Genomic DNA, 19,518 nt, shown 5'->3' on the forward strand with positions numbered 1-19,518 from the left:
CCCAAAAAGACACCGAGACCCCGAACCGAGGCCGCCTCCTTTATTTTTGGGGGGGGGGGGGGGTCCCGGGGGGGGGGGGGCGCCCCCAATTTGGGGGGGGGTGGGGGAGGGGTGGGGTGAGCCCCTCCCCCACCCCCACCCCCCAAATTTGGACCCGTCGCGGGGGGGGGGGGAGGGGCAGCGTCCTGAGAGGGGGGGGGAGGGGGGATTTTGGGGGGCGGGGCGATGATGATGATGATGATGATGAAGGTGATGAAGGCCAGGAAGATGATGAGGATGATGATGATGATGAAGATGATGAAGATGAAGGCCGTGAAGATGATGATGGTGATGAAGATGGTGATGAAGATGATGAAGATGAAGATGATGATGATGAAGTGATGAAGACGATGATGATGATGATGATGATGATGATGATGATGATGATGAAGATGATGATGATGATGATGATGATGAAGATGATGATGAAGATGATGATGATGATGAAGGTGAAGGTGATGAAGGCCGTGAAGATGATGATGGTGATGAAGATGGTGATGAAGATGATGAAGTGATGAAGATGATGAAGATGATGATGATGATGAAGGCCAGAAGATGACGATGACGACGATGATGATGACGATGATGACGGTGATGAAGGCCGTGGAGATGATGATGAAGATGAAGGCCGGGAAGATGATGATGAAGATGATGATGGTGATGAAGGCCATGAAGATGATGATGAAGGTGATGACGATGATGAAGGTGATGAAGGTGATGAAGGCCATGAAGATGACAACGATGATGATGATGACGACGATGATGAAGATGAAGGCCGTGAAGACGATGATGAAGATGACGAAGTGATGATGAAGATGATGAAGATGAAGGCCAGGAAGATGATGATGAAGACGATGATGATGATGGTGATGAAGATGATGACAGTGATGAAGATGACGGTGATGAAGATGAAGGTGATGAAGATGAAGACGATGAAGAAGATGAAGGCCGTGAAGATGATGATGAAGATGATGATGAAGATGATGATGATGGTGATGAAGATGATGACGATGATGAAGGCCGTGAAGATGATGATGGTGATGAAGATGGTGATGAAGATGATGAAGATGATGAAGTGATGATGATGATGGTGAGGAAGATGACGGTGATGAAGATGATGGTGATGAAGATGATGGTGATAGTGATGAAGATGAAGACGATGAGGGTGATGAAGATGATGAAGTCATGAAGATGATGATGGTGATGAAGATAACGGTGATGAAGATGATGGTGATGATGAAGATGACGGTGATGAAGATGAAGATTGACGTGCTGAAGGTGATGATGGAAGGAGGTGGTGGTGAGGATGATGATGGTGATGAAGATGAAGGGGGAGAGGAGGAGGAGGAGGAAGGTGAGGAGGAAGAGGAAGGTGATGGTGGTGATGAAGATGAAGGTGAGGAGGAGGAAGGTGGTGGTGAGGATGGTGATGATGATGAAGGCTCTTCCAGTGGTGACGATGATGATGAAGGCTCTTCTAGTGGTGGTGATGATGAGGATGATGATGATGAAGGCTCTTCCAATAGTGGTGGTGATGAGGATGATGATGATGAAGGCTCTTCCAATGTTGATGATGAAGATGATGAAGACGATGATGACGAAGGCTCTTCCAATGACGATGATGATGACGGGTGCTCTTCATCACGCTGACGACGATGATGGGGCTCTTCCAAGGCCAACAACGATGGGCGGGCTCTTCAAAACGTTGACGTTGACGATGATGAAGGGCTCTTCCAACGCCAACCATGACGAAGATGATGATGATGATGATGACGAAGGCTCTTCCAATGATGACGATGATGATGATGGGTGCTCTTCATCACGCTGACGATGACCACGGGGCTCTTCCAAGGCCAACAACATTGGGCGGGCTCTTCAAAACGTTGACGCCGATTATGATAATGACGTCAGGGCTCTTCCAATGATGACGATGATGAAGATGATGATGATGAAGGCTCCTCCAATGATGACGATGATGATGGGTGCTCTTCATCACGCTGACGATGATGATGGGGCTCTTCCAAGGCCAACAACGGTGGGCGGGCTCTTCAAAACGTTGACAATGTCGACGACAAAGACGATGAAGGGCTCTTCCAACGCCGCCGACGATGATGATGATGATGACGAAGATGACGATGAAGGCTCTTCCGATGATGACGATGATGACGAAGGCTCTTCCGATGACGATGATGATGATGGGTGCTCTTCCAAGGCCAACAACATTGGGCGGGCTCTCCAAAACGTTGACGCCGATGCCGAAAACGCCGCCGCTGATGATGATGAAGGGCTCTTCCGAGGCCGAGGATGAGGAAGATGACGACGAAGGCTCTTCCAATGATGACGATGATGATGGGTGATCTTCATCACACTGACGATGATGATGGGGCTCTTCCAAGGCCAACAACATTGGGCGGGCTCTTCAAAACGTTGACGACGATGACGACAAAGACGATGAAGGGCTCTTCCAACGCCAACCATGACGAAGATGATGATGATGATGATGACGAAGGCTCTTCCAATGACGATGATGATGATGGGTGCTCTTCATCACACTGCCGATGACCACGGGGCTCTTCCAAGGCCAACAACATTGGGCGGGCTCTTCAAAACGTTGACGTTGACGATGATGAAGGGCTCTTCCAACGCCAACCATGACGAAGATGATGATGATGATGATGACGAAGGCTCCTCCGATGACGATGATGATGATGGGGCTCTTCCAAGGCCAACAACATTGGGCGGGCTCTTCAAAACGTTGACGCCGATGCCGAAAACGCCGCCGATGATGATGATGAAGGGCTCTTCCGAGGCCGAGGATGAGGAAGATGACGACGAAGGCTCCCCCCGCGCCAGCCCCAGCCCCGGGCGAGGAGGAGGAGGAGGAGGAAGAGGAGGAGGAGGAGGAGGAGGAAGGCTCTAGCCGATGGTGAGGCCGAAGCCGCACTGGAACTTGTTCTTGCGGTGGTTGAGGAAGGCGCCGAGGGCCAGGGTGAGGGGCAGGGGGGGCAACTTCTTCTCCAGAACTGCCCCCACCACCCAGCTGCTGTCCACGGAGCCTGGGGACAGCGGGGGGGGGGTATTTAGGGGGGTGGGGGGCAATAAGGGGGGCGTTGGGGGTATTAAGGGGGGGGTTGGGGGGGGTTAGGGGGCAATAAGGGGGGGTTGGGGGGCAATAAGGGGGGGTTGGGGGGCAATAAGGGGGGGTTGGGGGGTAATGGGGGGGGTTGGGGGGCATTAGGGGGTGGTTGGGGGGCAATAGGGGGTGGTTGGGGGGTAATAAGGGGGAGTTGGGGGGTAATGGGGGGGGTTGGGGGGCAATAGGGGGGTATTAAGGGGGAGTTGGGGGGGTAATGGGGGGGTTGGGGGTAACAAGGGGGGGTTGGGGGGCAACAAGGGGGGTATTAAGGGGGTGTTGGGGGGCATTAAGGGGGGGTTGGGGGTATTAAGAGGGGTATTAAGGGGGTGTTGGGGGGGTAATGGGGGGGTTGGGGAGCAACAAGTGAGGGGTGGGGGGTAACAAGGGGGGTAACAAGGGGGGGGTGGGGGGCAATAGGGGGGGTTGGGGGGCAACAAGGGGGGGTTGGGGGCAGCAAGGGGGGGTTGGGGGTATTAAGGGGGGGTATTTAGGGGGGGTTGGGGGGGGTTGGGGGTATTAAGGGGGGGTATTTAGGGGGGGTTGGGGGGGGTTGGGGGTATTAAGGGGGGGTATTTAGGGGGGTGGGGGGGCAATAAAGGGGGGTTGGGGGTATTAAGGGGGGGTTGGGGGGGGTTAGGGGGTAATAAGGGGGGGTTGGGGGCATCAAGGGGGCATCAAGGGGGGTGTTGGGGGTATCAGGGGGGGTATTTAGGGGGGTGGGGGGGCAATAAAGGGGGGTTGGGGGGTAACAAGGGGGGGTTGGGGGGGGTTAGGGGCAAAAGAGGGGGGTTGGGGGCATTAAGGGGGGGTATTTAGGGGGGGTTGGGGGCAATAGGGGGGGTTGGGGGTATTAAGGGGGGGGTTGGGGGCAACAAGGGGGGGGTGGGGGCAACAAGGGGGGTATTAAGGGGGGTTGGGGGGCATTAAGGGGGGGTTGGGGGCAACAAGGGGGGGGTGGGGGCATTAAGGGGGGGTATTTAGGGGGGTGGGGGCAACAAGAGAGGGGTGGGGGCAATAAGGGGGGGGTTGGGGGCAACAAGGGGGGGTTGGGGGCATTAAGGGGCCATTTTGGGGCCATTTTGGGCCATTTTGGGGCATTTGGAGACGTTTGGGGGCTGTTTGGGGACACTTTGGGGATTTTGGGGCTGTTTTGGGACATTTTGGGGACATTTTGAGGCCATTTTGGGGCCATTTGGGGCCATTTTGAGGACCATTTGGGTACATTTTGTGACATTTTGGGCCATTTTGGGGCCATTGTGACATTTTGGGGCCGTTTTGGGCCATTTTGGGGCCATTTGGGGCCATTTTGGGGCCATTTTGGGGGGCCATTTGGGGTCAATTTAAGGACATTTGGGGCCATTTGGGGCCATTTGGGTACATTTTGGGACATTTTGTGGACATTTTGGGCCATTTTGGGCCATTGTGACATTTTAGGGCCGTTTTGGGCCATTTTGGGGCCATTTTGGGCCATTTTGGGGCCATTTGGGGCCATTTTGGGGCCATTTTGAGGACCACTTGGGTACATTTTGTGACATTTTGGGGCCGTTTGGGTACATTTTGTGACATTTTGTGCGCATTTTGTGACATTTTGTGACATTTTGGGCCATTTTGGGGCCATTTGGGGCCATTGTGACATTTTGGGGCCATTTTGGGCCATTTTGGGGCCATTTGGGGCCATTTTGGGGCCATTTTGAGGACCACTTGGGTACATTTCGTGACATTTTGGGGCCATTTGGGTACATTTTGTGACATTTTGTGCGCATTTTGTGACATTTTGGGCCATTTTGGGCCATTTTGGGCCCATTTGGGGCCATTGTGACATTTTGGGGCAATTTTGGGCCATTTTGGGCCATTTTGGGGACATTTTGGGGGGCCATTTGGGGTCAATTTAAGGCCATTTGGGGCCATTTGGGTACATTTTGTGACATTTTGTGCGCATTTTGTGACATTTTGTGACATTTTGGGGCCATTTTGGGCCACTTTGGGCCATTGCGACATTTTGGGGCAATTTCGGGCCATTTTGGGGCCGTTCCTACCTCGGAAGGTGAGGTGGGCTCGGGGCAGCTCCAGTTGGTAGCCAAAAGCCACGCTCGAGTCCTGCAGCCGCGGGCTGGCCTCCAGCTCCACCCCCACCTGCACCTAGAGACCCAAAAAAGGCTTTTTTCACCCCAAAATGGCCTGGGACACCAAAAAGGGACCCAGGAGCCCAAAAAAGGACTCTAGGACCCCCCAAAAGGACCCAAAAAGGACCAAAAAGGGCCCCCAAACGGCCCCAGAAACCCTGAAGCTCCACCCCCACCTGCACCTAGAGACCCAAAAACGGCTTTTTTCACCCCAAAATGGCCTGGGACACCAAAAAGGGACCCAGGAGCCCGAAACGGGACCCAAAAACCCCGAAACTGGACCCAAAAACCCCAAAAAGGGACCCAAAAAGGGCCCCCAAACGGCCCCAGAAACCCTGAAGCTCCACCCCCACCTGCACCTAGAGACCCAAAAACGGCTTTTTTCACCCCAAAATGGCCCGGGACACCAAAAAGGGACCCAGGAACCCAAAACGGGACCCAAAAAAACCCAAAAGGGACCCTGGGACCCCAAAAGGCCCCTGGGACCCTCCAGCTCCACCCCCACTTGCACCTAGAGACCCAAAAATAGCCGTTTTCACCCCAAAAATGATCCTTTTCACCCCAAAAATGGACATTTTCACCCCAAAATGACCCTTCTCACCCCAAAAATGGACTTTTTCACCCCAAAATGGCACCAGGACCCCAAAAAGGAACCCAGGACCTACCTCCCCCCGCCCCGATTTGCCCAAAACTCCCCTTTTTTTCCCAAAAACCCCCAAAATCCCAATTTACCCCAAATCCCCCTTTTTCCCCCCAAAACCCCAATTTACCCCCAAACCCCCCTTTTTCCCCAAAATCCCCCTTTTTCCCCCCAAACCCCACCTCCCCCCACCCCCCCCGTTTCCCCCCTTCCCCCCCATTCCCCCCCCAGCCCGGATTTGCCCAAAATCCCCCTTTTTCTCCCCAAAACCCCACCTGGCCCAAAATCCCCCCTTTTCCCCCCAAATCCCTTTTCCCTCCAAAAACCCCAAAACCCCATTTTTCCCCAAAAACCCAATTTCCCCCACTCCCCCATTTCCCCCTTTCCCCCCCTTTTCTCCCCAAACCCCAATTTGCCCAAAATCCCCCTTTTTCCCCCCAAACCCCAAAACCCCCTTTTCCCCCCCAAAAACCCCAAAATCCCCCTTTTTCCCCCCAAACCCCACCTGCCCCCACCCCCCCCGTTCCCCCCCTTCCCCCCCGTCCCCCCCCCAGCCCGGATTTGCCCAAAATCCCCCTTTTTCTCCCCAAAAGCCCACCTGCTCGTTGGCTCGGTGGTAGTAGGTGGCGTGGGCGCCCGCCTGGCCCAGCGTCAGCGTCGCGATCCAATTGGGCGCTGCCGGGAAAGCCCCGCCCCCTCCGTAAGCCCCGCCCCCTTAAGCTCCACCCGCCTCCCATAAGCCACGCCCACTCCCATAAGCCCCGCCTCCTCAACTCCTGCCCCCTCCAATAACCCACACCCAGTAACACGCCCTTAAGCCCCGCCCCCTCCCATAAGCCACGCCCCCTTCATAAGCCCCGCCCCTCTACTAAGCCCCGCCCCCTCTCTTAAGCCCCACTCACATAGACCCGCCCCCTCCCCTAAGCCCCGCCCCCTCCCTTAAGCTTCTGCCCCCTTCAATAACCCACACCCCATAAGCCACGCCCCCTTCTTAAGCCACGCCCCCTTCAACCCCAGCCACCCTTAAGCCCTGCCCCTCCGTAAGCCACGCCCCCTTAAGCCCCGCCCACCTCCCATAAGCCCCGCCCACTCCCGCAAGCCCCGCCCACTCCAATAGCCCACACCCTTTAAGCCCTGCCCGCCCCTCCCCTAAGCCACGCCCCATAAGCTCCGCCCCCTCTGTAAGCCACGCCCCCTTAAAGCTCCATCCACTCCCATAAGCCCCACCCCTTTCCTTAAGCCCCGCCCACTCTGATAACCCACACCCAGCACCAAACCCCATAAGCCACACCCCCTTCTTAAGCCCCCACCCCCTTAAGCCCCTCACACCCAGTAAGCCCCGCCCCCTCTGTAAGCCACGCCCCCTTAGGTCCCGCCCCTCCCATAATCACCGCCCACTTCCTTAAGCCCCACCCACTCCCTTAAGCCCCACCCCTCCCTTAAGCCCCACCCCTCTGATAACCCACACCCTTAAGCCCCGCCCCCTCCCTTAACCCATCCCTTAAGCCCCTCCCCCTCAGTTAAGCCCCACCCCTTCTATAACCCCATCCCTTAAGCCCCGCCCCCTCCCTTAAGCCCCACCTCCTCCATCAACCCCATCCCTTAAGCCCCGCCCCCTCTGATAACCCCCTTAAGCCCCTCCCCTGAGACAAGCTCCACCCCCTCCCTTAAGCCCCACCCCTCTGATAACCCACACCCTTAAGCCCCGCCCCCTCCATGAAACCATCCCTTAAGCCCCGCCTCCTCCATTAACCCAGCCCGTAAGCCCCGCCCCCTGCGATAATCCATTAAGCCCCGCCCCTCCCTTAAGCCCCACCCCCTCCAATAACACACACCCATAAGCCCCGCCCCCTTCAGCAACCCCTCCCTTAAGCCCCGCCCCCTCCAATAACCCACACCCTTAAGCCCCACCCATTCCCTTAAGCCCCGCCCCCTTCCCCCAAGCCCCGCCCAGCCGGGGGGGGAGGGGGCGGTACCCGTGTAGCGTCCGGCCAATGAGAGCACGGCTCCCTCCTCCCCGGGGCGGCGGTGATAAACAAGCTCCGCCCCCAGCGCCAGCGCCGGGGTCACGCTCTGCAGGTAGTGGGCTACCAAAATCCCTGGGGGGGCCACCAAGTTATGGGGTCACTTATGGGGTCACGGGGTCACTTATAGGGTCACGGGGTCATTTGGGGTCATGTGGGGTCATTTGGGGTCATTGGGGTCACGGGGGCAAGCGGTAAAGGGAGTGGGCTACCAAAATCCCTGGGGGGGCCACCGGGTTATGGGGTTGTTATGGGGTCACTTATAGGGTCAGGGGGTCACTTATAGGGTCACGGGGTCATGTGGGGTCATGTGGGGTCATTGGGGTCATGTGGGGTCACGGGGGCAAGTGGTAAAGGGAGTGGGCTACCAAAATCCCTGGGGGGGCCACCAAGTTATGGGGTCGTTATGGGGTCACTTATAGGGTCAGGGGGTCATTTATAGGGTCACGGGGTCACGTGGGGTCATGTGGGGTCATTTGGGGTCATTGGGGTCACGTGGGGTCACGGGGGCAAGCACTAAAGGGAGTGGGCTACCAAAATCCCTGGGGGGGCCACCAAGGTTATGGGGTCACTTATGGGGTCACGGGGTCACTTATAGGGTCATGTGGGGTCATTTGGGGTCATTGGGGTCACGTGGGGTCACGGGGTCACGCTCGAAAGGGAGTGGGCTACCAAAATCCCTGGGGGGGCCACCAGGTTATGGGGTCACTTATGGGGTCACGGGGTCACTTATAGGGTCAGGGGGTCATTTGGGGTCATGTGGGGTCATTTGGGGTCATTGGGGTCACGGGGGCAAGCGCTAAAGGGAGTGGGCTACCAAAATCCCTGGGGGGGCCACCAAGGTTATGGGGTCACTTATGGGGTCACGGGGTCACTTATAGGGTCAGGGGGGCACTTGGGGTCATGTGGGGTCATTTGGGGTCATTGGGGTCACGTGGGGTCACAGGGGCAAGCGGTAAAGGGAGTGGGCTACCAAAATCCCTGGGGGGGCCACCAGGTTATGGGGTCGTTATGGGGTCACGGGGTCACTTATAGGGTCATGTGGGGTCACTTATAGGGTCACGGAGTCATGTGGGGTCATATAGGGTCATGTGGGGTCATTGGGGTCATGTGGGGTCACGGGGGCAAGCGCTAAAGGGAGTGGGCTACCAAAATCCCTGGGGGGGCCACCGGGTTATGGGGTCACTTATAGGGTCACGGGGTCACTTATGGGGTCAGGGGGTCATATGGGGTCATATAGGGTCATGTGGGGTCATTGGGGTCATGTGGGGTCACGGGGGCAAGCGCTAAAGGGAGTGGGCTACCAAAATCCCTGGGGGGGCCACCAAGTTATGGGGTCGTTATGGGGTCACTTATGGGGTCACGGGGTCACTTATAGGGTCAGGGGGTCATGGGGGGTCATGTGGGGTCATTTGGGGTCATGTGGGGTCATATAGGGTCATTGGGGTCACGTGGGGTCACGGGGGCAAGCGGTAAAGGGAGTGGGCTACCAAAATCCCTGGGGGGGCCACCGGGTTATGGGGTCACTTATAGGGTCAGGGGGTCACTTATAGGGTCAGGGGGGTCACGGGGTCATGTGGCGTCGCTTTTGGGGTCCCCCTTTTTGGGTCACTTTTAGGGTCACCCCCTTTTAGGATTTCCCTTTTGGGGTCACTTTTTGGGGTCACTCTTTTAGGGTTGCCTTTTGGGGTCTCTCCTTTTGGGGTCTCCCTTTTAGGATCCCTCTTTTTGGGGTCCCACTTTTTGGGGTTTCCTTTTTTGGGGTCGCTCTTTTAGGGTCACTTTTTGGGGTCACTCTTTTAGGGTTGCCCTTTTGGGGTCTCCCCCTTTTAGGATCTCCCTTTTAGGGTCCCCCTTTTAGGATTCCTCTTTTTGGGGTTTCCTTTTTGGGGTCTCTCCTTTTGGGGTCACATTTAGGGCCCCCCTTTTAGGGTCACTTTTTGGGGTCCCTGTTTTTGGGGTCACTTTTTGGGATCTCCCTTTTAGGGTCCCCCTTTTGGGGTCACCCCCTTTTAGGATCCCCCTTTTGGGGTCACTTTTTGGGGTCCCCTTTTAGGATCTCTCCTTTTAGGGTCACTTTTTGGGGTCACCCCCTTTTAGGATCTCCATTTTAGGGTCCCCCTTTTGGGGTCACCCCCTTTTAGGATCTCCCTTTTTGGGGTCCCTGTTTTTGGGGTCACTTTTTGGGATCTCCCTTTTAGGGTCCCCCTTTTGGGGTCACCCCCTTTTAGGATCTCCCTTTTAGGGTCACCTTTTGGGGTCTCCCTTTTAGGATCTCTCCTTTTAGGGTCACTTTTAGGGCCCCCCTTTTAGGGTCTCTTTTTGGGGTCTCCCTTTTAGGATCTCTCCTTTTAGGGTCACTTTTTGGGATCTCCCTTTTAGGATCCCCCTTTTGGGGTCACCCCCTTTTAGGGTCCCCTTTTGGGGTCCCCCTTTTGGGATTTCCCTTTTAGGATCCCTCTTTTTGGGGTTTCCTTTTTGGGGTCTCTCCTTTTGGGGTCCCCTTTTAGGATCTCTCCTTTTAGGATCCCCCTTTTGGGGTCACCCCCTTTTAGGATCCCCCTTTTGGGGTCCCTGTTTTTGGGGTCCCCTTTTAGGATCTCTCCTTTTAGGGTCACTTTTTGGGGTCACCCCCTTTTAGGATCTCCCTTTTGGGGTCCCTGTTTTTGGGGTCACTTTTTGGGATCTCCCTTTTAGGATCTCCCTTTTAGGGTCCCCCTTTTGGGGTCCCCCCCTTTTAGGGTCCCCCTTTTGGGGTCTCACCTGAGCCCACCAGGATATCGGGGTTTCCCAGCGTGAGGGCGGCGGTGAAGTCGGCCCCGCGGTACTCCCCGTCCAGCTGCCAGTTGACGAACTTGGCCTGCTGCGTCTGCACCAAAATCCCCGCATTTCACCCCAAAACCGGCCTCCACCCCACAAACAGGGGGGCGACCCTATAAAAAGCTTTATAGGGCGGCCCTATAAGGGTACCTGGAAGGCCAGCTTGGAGCGCAGGCGCGGGGCCAACTGGTGCAGGACCTGGGCGTTGAGGCTGCCGCTGCTGTCCATGTCCCCCACCAGCACCGGGAAGGCCTGGGGGGTTTTATAGGGTTTTTGTAGGGTTTTTGTAGGATTTTTATAGGATTTGGGGTTTTTTATGGGGTTTTAGGGGTTTTTTGGGTGGAATTAGAGTGGATTCGGGGACTTTTAGGGCAGACAGTTGCTACTGTTGATATCCCAAAACAGCAGCAAGAAGGCCTGTGGGGTTTTATAGGGTTTTTCGAGGATTTTTATAGGATTTTTATAGGATTTCGGGGTTTTAGGGTCTTTTTGGGGGGGTTTTGGGTGGGATTAGTGTGGATTTGGGGAGTTTTAGGGGAGACGATCGCTGCTGTCCACGTCCCAAAACAGCAGAAGGAAGGCCTGTGGGGTTTTATGGGGTTTTTGTAGGATTTTTGTAGGATTTTTATAGGATTTTGGGGTTTTTATGGGGTTTTAGGGGGATTTGGGGGGAGATTGGGGAGGATTTGGGGAGTTTTAGGGGAGATGATCGCTGCTGTCCATGTCCCCCACCAGCACCAGGAAGGCCTGGAGGGTTTTATAGGGTTTTTGTAGGGTTTTTGTAGGATTTTTATAGGATTTTGGGGTTTTGAGGAGGTTTTAGGTTTTTTTGGGTGGAATTAGGGTGGATTCAGGGAGTTTCAGGGGAGACGATTGCTGCTGACCATGTCCCAAAACAGAAGCAGGAAGACCTGTGGGGTTTTATAGGGTTTTTGTAGGATTTTTGTAGGATTTTTATAGGATTTTGGGGTTTTGAGGAGGTTTTAGGGTTTTTTTGGGTGGAATTAGGGTGGATTCAGGGAGTTTTAGGGGAGACGATCGCTGCTGTCCATGTCCCCCACCAGCACCGGGAAGGCCTGGAGGGGATTTGTAGGGTTTTTGTAGGGTTTTTGTAGGATTTTTATAGGATTTGGGGTTTTTTATGGGGTTTTAGGGGGTTTTCAAGTGGAATTAGGGTGGATTCGGGGAGTTTTAGGGGAGACGATCGCTGCTGTCCATGTCCCCCACCAGCACCGGGAAGGCCTGGGGGGTTTTATAGGGTTTTTGTAGGGTTTTTGTAGGATTTTTATAGGATTTCAGGTTTTTGGGGGCATTTCAGGGTGTTTTTGGGGGAGTTTGGGGAGGATTTGGGGAGTTTTAGGGGAGACGATCGCTGCTGTCCATGTCGCAGAACAGCACCAGGAACACTTGTAGGACATTTATGGGGTTTTATGGGATTTTTGTAGGATTTTTATAGGATTTCGGGGTTTTAGGGTCTTTTTGGGGGGGTTTTGGGTGGGATTAGTGTGGATTCGGGGAGTTTTAGGGGAGACGATCACTGCTGACCATGTCCCAAAACAGCAGAAGGAAGGCCTGTGGGGTTTTATAGGGTTTTTGTAGGATTTTTGTAGGATTTTTATAGGATTTCAGGGTTTTGGGAGGGTTTTAGGGGTTTTTTGGGTGAAATTAGGGTGGATTCGGGGAGTTTTAGGGGAGACGATCGCTGCTGTCCATGTCCCCCACCAGCACCGGGAAGGCCTGGAGGGGATTTGTAGGGTTTTTGTAGGATTTTTATAGGATTTCAGGTTTTTGGGGGCATTTCAGGGCGTTTTTGGGGGAGTTTGGGGAGGATTTGGGGAGTTTTAGGGGAGACGATCGCTGCTGTCCACGTCCCAAAACGACAGCGGGAATGCTTGTAGGGTTTTTATGGGGTTTTATGGGATTTTTGTAGGATTTTTATAGGATTTGGGGTTTTTTATGGGGTTTTAGGGGTTTTTTGGGTGGAATTAGGGTGGATTCGGGGACTTTTAGGGCAGACAGTTGCTACTGTTGATATCCCAAAACAGCAGCAAGAAGGCCTGTGGGGTTTTATAGGGTTTTTGTAGGGTTTTTGTAGGATTTTTATAGGATTTCGGGGTTTTAGGGTCTTTTTGGGGGGGGTTTGGGTGGGATTAGTGTGGATTTGGGGATTTTTAGGGCAGACGATTGCTGCTGTCCATGTCCCAAAACATCAGCAGGAAGGCCTGTGGGGTTTTATATGGTTTTTGTAGGATTTTTATAGGATTTGGGGTTTTTTATGGGGTTTTGGGGAGATTTGGAGCGAGTTTGGGGTGATTTATAGGGTTTTTAGGGGAAAAAATTCAGGGGAAACAGCTGCTTCCATCCACGTCCCTCACCAGCACCGGAAACACCTTTGGGGTTTTTATAGGACTTTTATAGGATTTTAGGATTTTTATGGGGTTTTAGAGTTTTTACACCTTTATTTTTAAACCTCCCCAAACCCCCAAATCCTCCAATTACCCCCCAAAAAACCCAAATCATTCAGAAACCCCCAAACCTCCCCAAATCCCCCATTTCCTCCCCAAACCCCAAATCCCCCCCAAACCCCAAATCCCCCAATTACCCCCCAAATCCCCCATTTCCTCCCCAAACCCCAAATCCCCCCAAAACCTTCCCAAAACCCCAATCCCCCCCATTCCTTCCCAAAACCCCAAACCCCCCAAAACGCCCCAAAGCCGCCCAAAAGGCCCCGATCCCACTGACCTCAGTGGGGCTCAGCTGCTGGGTGCCCACGTAGGTGGCCCCAAAGTGGTACCCGGACTCGCCCACGGTGCTCAACGCCACCGTGTGGTTCACCTGCGGACCCAAAACCACACTTTTTAGCCCCAAAACGCGTTGTCGGGCCCAGAAACCCCACACTGGGCCCAAAACCCCGCGTTGGGCCCCAAAAGTGCCATTTTTGGCCCCAAAATGAAGCATTAGGCCCCCAAACCACACAGTTTAGCCCCCCAAAATCCCAGTTTGGGTCCCAAAACGTGCAGTTTAGCTTTAAAAATTCCATTTGGGACCCCAAAATGTGGAGTTGGGCTCCAAAATCCCATGTTGGGCCCCAAAAATCTGATTTTTGGCCCCAAAACGTGGACTTTGGCCCTAAAAATCCCACTTTGACCCCCAAACGTGGCATTAGGCCCCCAAACCCTACAGTTTGGCCCCCCAATATCCCATATTAGGCCCCAAAATGTGGCATTGGGCCCCAAAAATCCAAATTTGGGCCCCAAAACCCCACAGTTCGGCCCCAAAACATAGCATTAACCTCTAAACCCCCCAGTTTGGCCCCCAAAATCCCGTTTTGGGCCCCCAAATCCCACTGTTTGCCACCAAAATGCGGCGTTGGGCCCCAAAAATCCCACTTTGGACCCCAAAATGTGGAGGTGGGCCCTAAAAATCCCAAGTTAGGCCTCAAAATGCGGCATTGGGCCCTAAAAACTCCATTTTAGGCCTCAAATTCGCACAGTTTGGCCCCAAAATGCAGTGTCGGGCCCCGAAACCCCGCACTGGGCCCAAAACCCACCGTTGGGCCCCAAAAGTCCCATTTTTGGTCCCAAAACATGGAGTTGGGACCCAAAAATCCCATTTTGGGCCCCAAAATCCCACAGTTTGGCCCCAAAACACAGCGTTAGGCCCTGAAACCCCACGTTAGGCCCCAAAATGTGCAGTTTGGCCATAAAAATCCCATTTTGGGCCCCCCAAATCCCATATTAGACCCCAAAATGTGGCATTCGGCCCTAAAAACTACATTTTAGGCCCCAAAACGTGTTGTCGGGCCCAGAAACCCGGCACTAGGCCCAAAAGTGCCATTTTTGGCCCCAAAATGCAGCGTTAGGCCTCCAAACCCCCCAGTTTGGCACCCAAAAATCCCATATTAGGCCCCAAAAATCTGATTCTGGGCCCCAAAACCCCACATTGGGCCCCAAAAATCCCACTTTGGACCCCAAAATGTGGAGTTGGGCCCTAAAAATCCCAAGTTAGGCCTCAAAATATGGCATTGGGCCCTAAAAACTCCATTTTAGGCCCCAAATTCCCACAGTTTGGCCCCAAAATGCAGTGTCGGGCCCCAAAATCCCGCACCGGGCCCCAAAAATCCCATTTTTCATCCCAAAATATGAAATTAGGCCCTAAAAATCCAATTTTGGGCCCCTAAACCCCACTTTGGCCCCAAAATGCGGCGTTGGGCCCCAAAACCCCGCACTAGGCCTGAAACCCTGCACTGGGCCCCAAAAATCACATTTTTGGCCCCAAAATGCAGTATTAGGCCCTAAAACTCCAGTTTGGTCCAAAAAATGTCATTTTGGGTCCCCAAAATCCCGTATTAGCCCCCCAATTGCCCCCTAAGTCCCCCCCAGCCCCATAAGTGCCCCCCCAGCCCCATAAGTGCCCCTCAAGTCCCCCCCCAGCCCCATAAGTGCCCCCCAAGTGCCCCCCAGCCCCCCAAGTCCCCCCCCAGCCCCATAAGTGCCCCCCCAGTCCCCCAACTGCCCCCTAAGTCCCTCCCCCATCCCCATAAGTGCCCCCCCCAGCCCCCCAATTGCCCCCCAAGTGCCCCCTAAATCCACCCCTAAGTCCCCCCCCCGCCCCCCAACTGCCCCCCCGCCCCATAAGTGCCCCCCAAGTGTTCCCCCAGCCCCATAAGTGCCTCCCCAGCTCCCCAACTGCCCCCTAAGTCCCCCCCTAAATCCCCCCCCGGCCCCCAAGTGCCCCCCCAGCCCCATAAGTGCCCTCCCAAGCCCCCCAGACCCCAAATTTCCCCCAATTGCCCCCTAAGTCCCCACCTAAATCCCCCCCTGCCCCATAAGTGCCCCCCCACGTCCTCCCCCAGCCCCCCAACTACCCCCCAAGTGCTCCCCCTGCCCCATAAGTACCCCCCTAAATCCCCCCCAGCCCCTTAAGTGCCCCCCAGGGTCCCCTAAGTCCCCCCCCAGCCCCCCAATTGCCCCCCAAGTGTCCCCTAAATCCACCCCCAGCCCCCTAAGTCCCCCCCCCAGCCCCATAAGTGCCCCCCACGTCCTCCCCCAGCCCCCCAACTACTCCCAAAGTGCTCCCCCTGCCCCATAAGTGCCCCCCTGCCCCCCAAGTGCCCCCTAAATCCCCCTCCAGCCCCTTAAGTCCCCCCCAAGACCCTCCCCCAGCCCTATAAGTGCCCCCCAAGTGTCCCCCCTGCCCCATAAGTGCCCCCCCCGGCCCCATAAGTGCCCCCCCCGGCCCCATAAGTGCCCCCCACCTGGAAGTGGTTGCTGAGCCCCTTGTTGAGGGTGAGTTTGACGCCCTCCATCTGCACCGGGAACAGCTCTGGGGGGGGGGGGGGACGGCAGAGATGTGGGGCGCCCCATAGCGCTATGGGGCAGGACACGTCTATGGGGCGCCCCCCAGGCACTTATGGGGCAGAACCAATCTATGGGGCAGAACCCACAACCACTTATGGGGCAGGGCAGGCCTATGCGGCACCCCCCAACCACTTATGGGGCACCCCACAACCACTTATGGGGCAGACCCAATCTATGGGGCAAGACACATCTATGGCGCACCCCATAACCACTTATGGGGCAGACCTCACTTATGGGGCACCCCCCCAACCGCTTATGGGGCAGCCCCACAACCACTTATAGGGCGCCCCATAACCACTTATAGGGCGGGACACATCTATGGGGCACCCCATAACCACCTGAGACACCCCGATATGGGGCAGGACAAATCTATGGGGCACCCCCCAACCACTTATGGGGCAGCCCCCAATTATGGGTGCCCCATAGCCACTTATGGGGCACCCCCCAACCACTTATGGGGCACCCCATAGCCACTTATGGGGCACAACCCTTCTATGGAGTGCCCCATAACCACCTGGGACACCCCGATATGGAGCAGGACAGATCTATGGGGCACCCCCCAACCACTTATGGGGCAGACCCCCACTTATGGGGTGCCCCACAGCCCCTTATAGGGCGCCCCCCAACCACTTATGGGGCAGAACCCACTTATGGTGCACCCCATAACCACCTGGGACGCCCCGCTATGGGGCAAGCCCAATCTATGGGGCACCCCATAACCACTTGTGGGGCGCCCCCCAACCACTTATGGGGCAGAACCCGTCTATGGGCACCCCCCAACCACTTATGGGGCAGGGTGAAGTTATGGGGCACCCCACTTATGGGGCAGACCCCACTTATGGGGCAGCCCCCCAACCACTTATGGGGCACCCCCCAACCACTTATGGGGCAGGATGAAGTTATGGGGCACCCCACTTATGGGGCAGCCCCCCAACCACTTATGGGGCAGCCCCCCAACCACTTATGGGGCAGCCCATAGCAACTTGTGGGGCACCCCCCAACCACTTATGGGGCAGAACCCATCTATGGGGCGCCCCATAACCACCTGGGACACCCCGATATGGGGCAGGACAAATCTATGGGGCACCCCCCAACCACTTATGGGGCAGGGTGAAGTTATGGGGCACCCCACTTATGGGGCAGACCCCACTTATGGGGCAGCCCCCCAACCACTTATGGGGCACCCCCCAACCACTTATGGGGCAGGATGAAGTTATGGGGCACCCCACTTATGGGGCAGCCCCCCAACCACTTATGGGGCAGCCCCCCAACCACTTATGGGGCAGCCCATAGCAACTTGTGGGGCACCCCCCAACCACTTATGGGGCAGAACCCATCTATGGGGCGCCCCATAACCACCTGGGACACCCGATATGGGGCAGGACAAATCTATGGGGCACCCCCCAACCACTTATGGGGCAGAACTCATCTATAGGGTGCCCCCCAACCACTTATGGGGCAGAACCCGTCTATGGGGCACCCCCCAACCACTTATGGGGCAGGATGAAGTTATGGGGCACCCCACTTATGGGGCAGCCCCCACTTATGGGGCAGCCCCCCAACACTTGTGGGGCACTCACCCTTGCAGCGCCGGTGGCACTCCTCGAAGGCCCCCGGGTTGGGGAGGGCCCCGGGGGGGGGGGTCCTGGGGGGAGGGGGAGGGGGAGGAGGAGGAGGAGGGGGGGGGAGGGGCGCCGGGGGGGGTCCCCCCCACCCCTGGGGGGGTGGGGGGGAAGCCGGGGGGGAGGGGCGGGAGCAGCCCCATGGAGGGGGGGGGAGGGGGGGGGGAGCCGGCGGCCACCACGTTGCCCATCGGGGGGGGGGGCTGTGGGGGGAAAAGACCCATAAGTGGGGGGCTGGACCCATAAGTTGAGCCCCCCCAGCCCCATAAGTGCCCCCCAGCCCCATAAGTTGACCCCCAAGTAACCCCCCCAGCCCCATAAGTGCCCCCCCAGCCCCCCAAGTGACCCCCCCAGCCCTATAAGTGGACCCCAGCCCCACAAGTAGCCCCCCAAGTGACCCCCAGCCCCATAAGTAGCCCCCCAACTAGACCCCCAGCCCCATAAGTGCCCCCCACGACCCCTCTCAGCCCCATAAGTAGCCCCCCGCCCCATAAGAGCCCCCCCCAGCCCCATTAAAGTCCCCCCAAGACCCCCCCTCACCCCAGGACTCTCCCCCCAGCCCCATAACCCCCCCCCAAAGCCACCCCCGGCCCCATAAAACTCCCCCAATTCCCCCAAAACCCCCCCAACCCCCCCCCAAAATCCCCCAAAAGCCCCCAAGGCCCCCCCCAGCCCCATTAAATCCCCCCAGACCCCCCCCAACCCCATAAAACCCCCCAAAAAAAAAACAAATTCCCCCCAAAACCCCCCCAGACGCCCCCAACCCCCCCATAACCCCCCAGAGCCCTCCCCAACCCCATTAAACCCCCCCAAATCCCCCCAAAACCCCCCAATTCCCCCCCAAAAGCCCCCAAGGACCCCCCCAGGCCCCATAAGACCCCCCCTCGCCCCATTAAACCCCCCCAGACCCCCCCCAACCCCAGAAAACCCCCCAGAAACCCCCAAATCCCCCAAAACCCCCCCAGATGCCCCCAACCCCCCCATAACCCCCCCATTTCCCCTCCCCCACCCCCCCATATCCCCCCCCAAAACCCCCCCAAACCCCCCAAGGACCCCCCAGGCCCCATAAGACCCCCCCCTCGCCCCATAACCCCCCCCCTAGACCCCCCAACCCCATAAACCCCCCCCCAAAAACCCCCAAATTCCCCCCAACCCCCCCCATAACCCCCCCATTTCCCCTCCCCCACACCCCATACCCCCCCATAACCCCCCCAGAGCCACCCCCCAGCCCCATTAAACTCCCCCAGCCCCCCCCAACCCCATAAAACCCCCCCAAAATCCCCCCAATTCCCCCCAAAACCCCCCCAATTCCCCCCCAGACCCCCCCAGAGCCCCCCCCACCCCATAAAACCCCCCCAAATCCCCCCCAAATCCCCAAAAGCCCCCAAGGACCCCCCCAGGCCCCATAAGACCCCCCCCTCGCCCCATAACCCCCCCCCTAGACCCCCCAACCCCATAAAACCCCCCCAACCCCCCCCAAATCCCCCAAACCCCCCCCCAAAAAAACCCAAAACCCCCCGAATTCCCCCCAAAACCCTCCCAGACCCCCCAAAACCCCAAATTCCCCCAAACCCCCCCAAAAGACCCCCAAACCCCCCAATTCCCCCCCATCCCCCCCCCCGACCCCCCCTGACCCCCGCCCCCCCCCCCACGTGACCCCCGCCCCCCCCCCCCACGTGCCCCCGGCTCACGCGGACGGCGGCGGCGGCCGAGGGAGCGCCGGGAGACCCCCGAGGCCCCGCCCCCCGCCCTCC

The 19,518-nt window shown here is 56.9% G+C and overlaps 1 protein-coding gene across 1 annotated transcript; it reads right to left on the reverse strand.

The window, feature by feature from the left end:
• Nucleotides 1-2,273: 2,273 nt before the first annotated feature.
• TOMM40 (translocase of outer mitochondrial membrane 40) lies at nucleotides 2,274-17,955 on the reverse strand (the record flags this gene model as incomplete). The annotated part of the gene is given in 10 exon segments (XM_082785075.1): nucleotides 2,274-3,095; nucleotides 5,212-5,314; nucleotides 6,537-6,613; nucleotides 7,915-8,037; nucleotides 10,726-10,831; nucleotides 10,933-11,034; nucleotides 13,525-13,617; nucleotides 16,040-16,107; nucleotides 17,723-17,783; nucleotides 17,785-17,955. Coding segments are annotated over 10 exon segments (1,044 nt in total). The 3' UTR covers nucleotides 2,274-2,955.
• Nucleotides 17,956-19,518: the final 1,563 nt, after the last annotated feature.

The sequence above is a fragment of the Aythya marila genome (genome assembly GCF_965140915.1).
Source record: "Aythya marila genome assembly, contig: HAP1_HAP1_SCAFFOLD_89, whole genome shotgun sequence".
In the NCBI taxonomy this organism is placed as follows: domain Eukaryota; kingdom Metazoa; phylum Chordata; class Aves; order Anseriformes; family Anatidae; genus Aythya; species Aythya marila.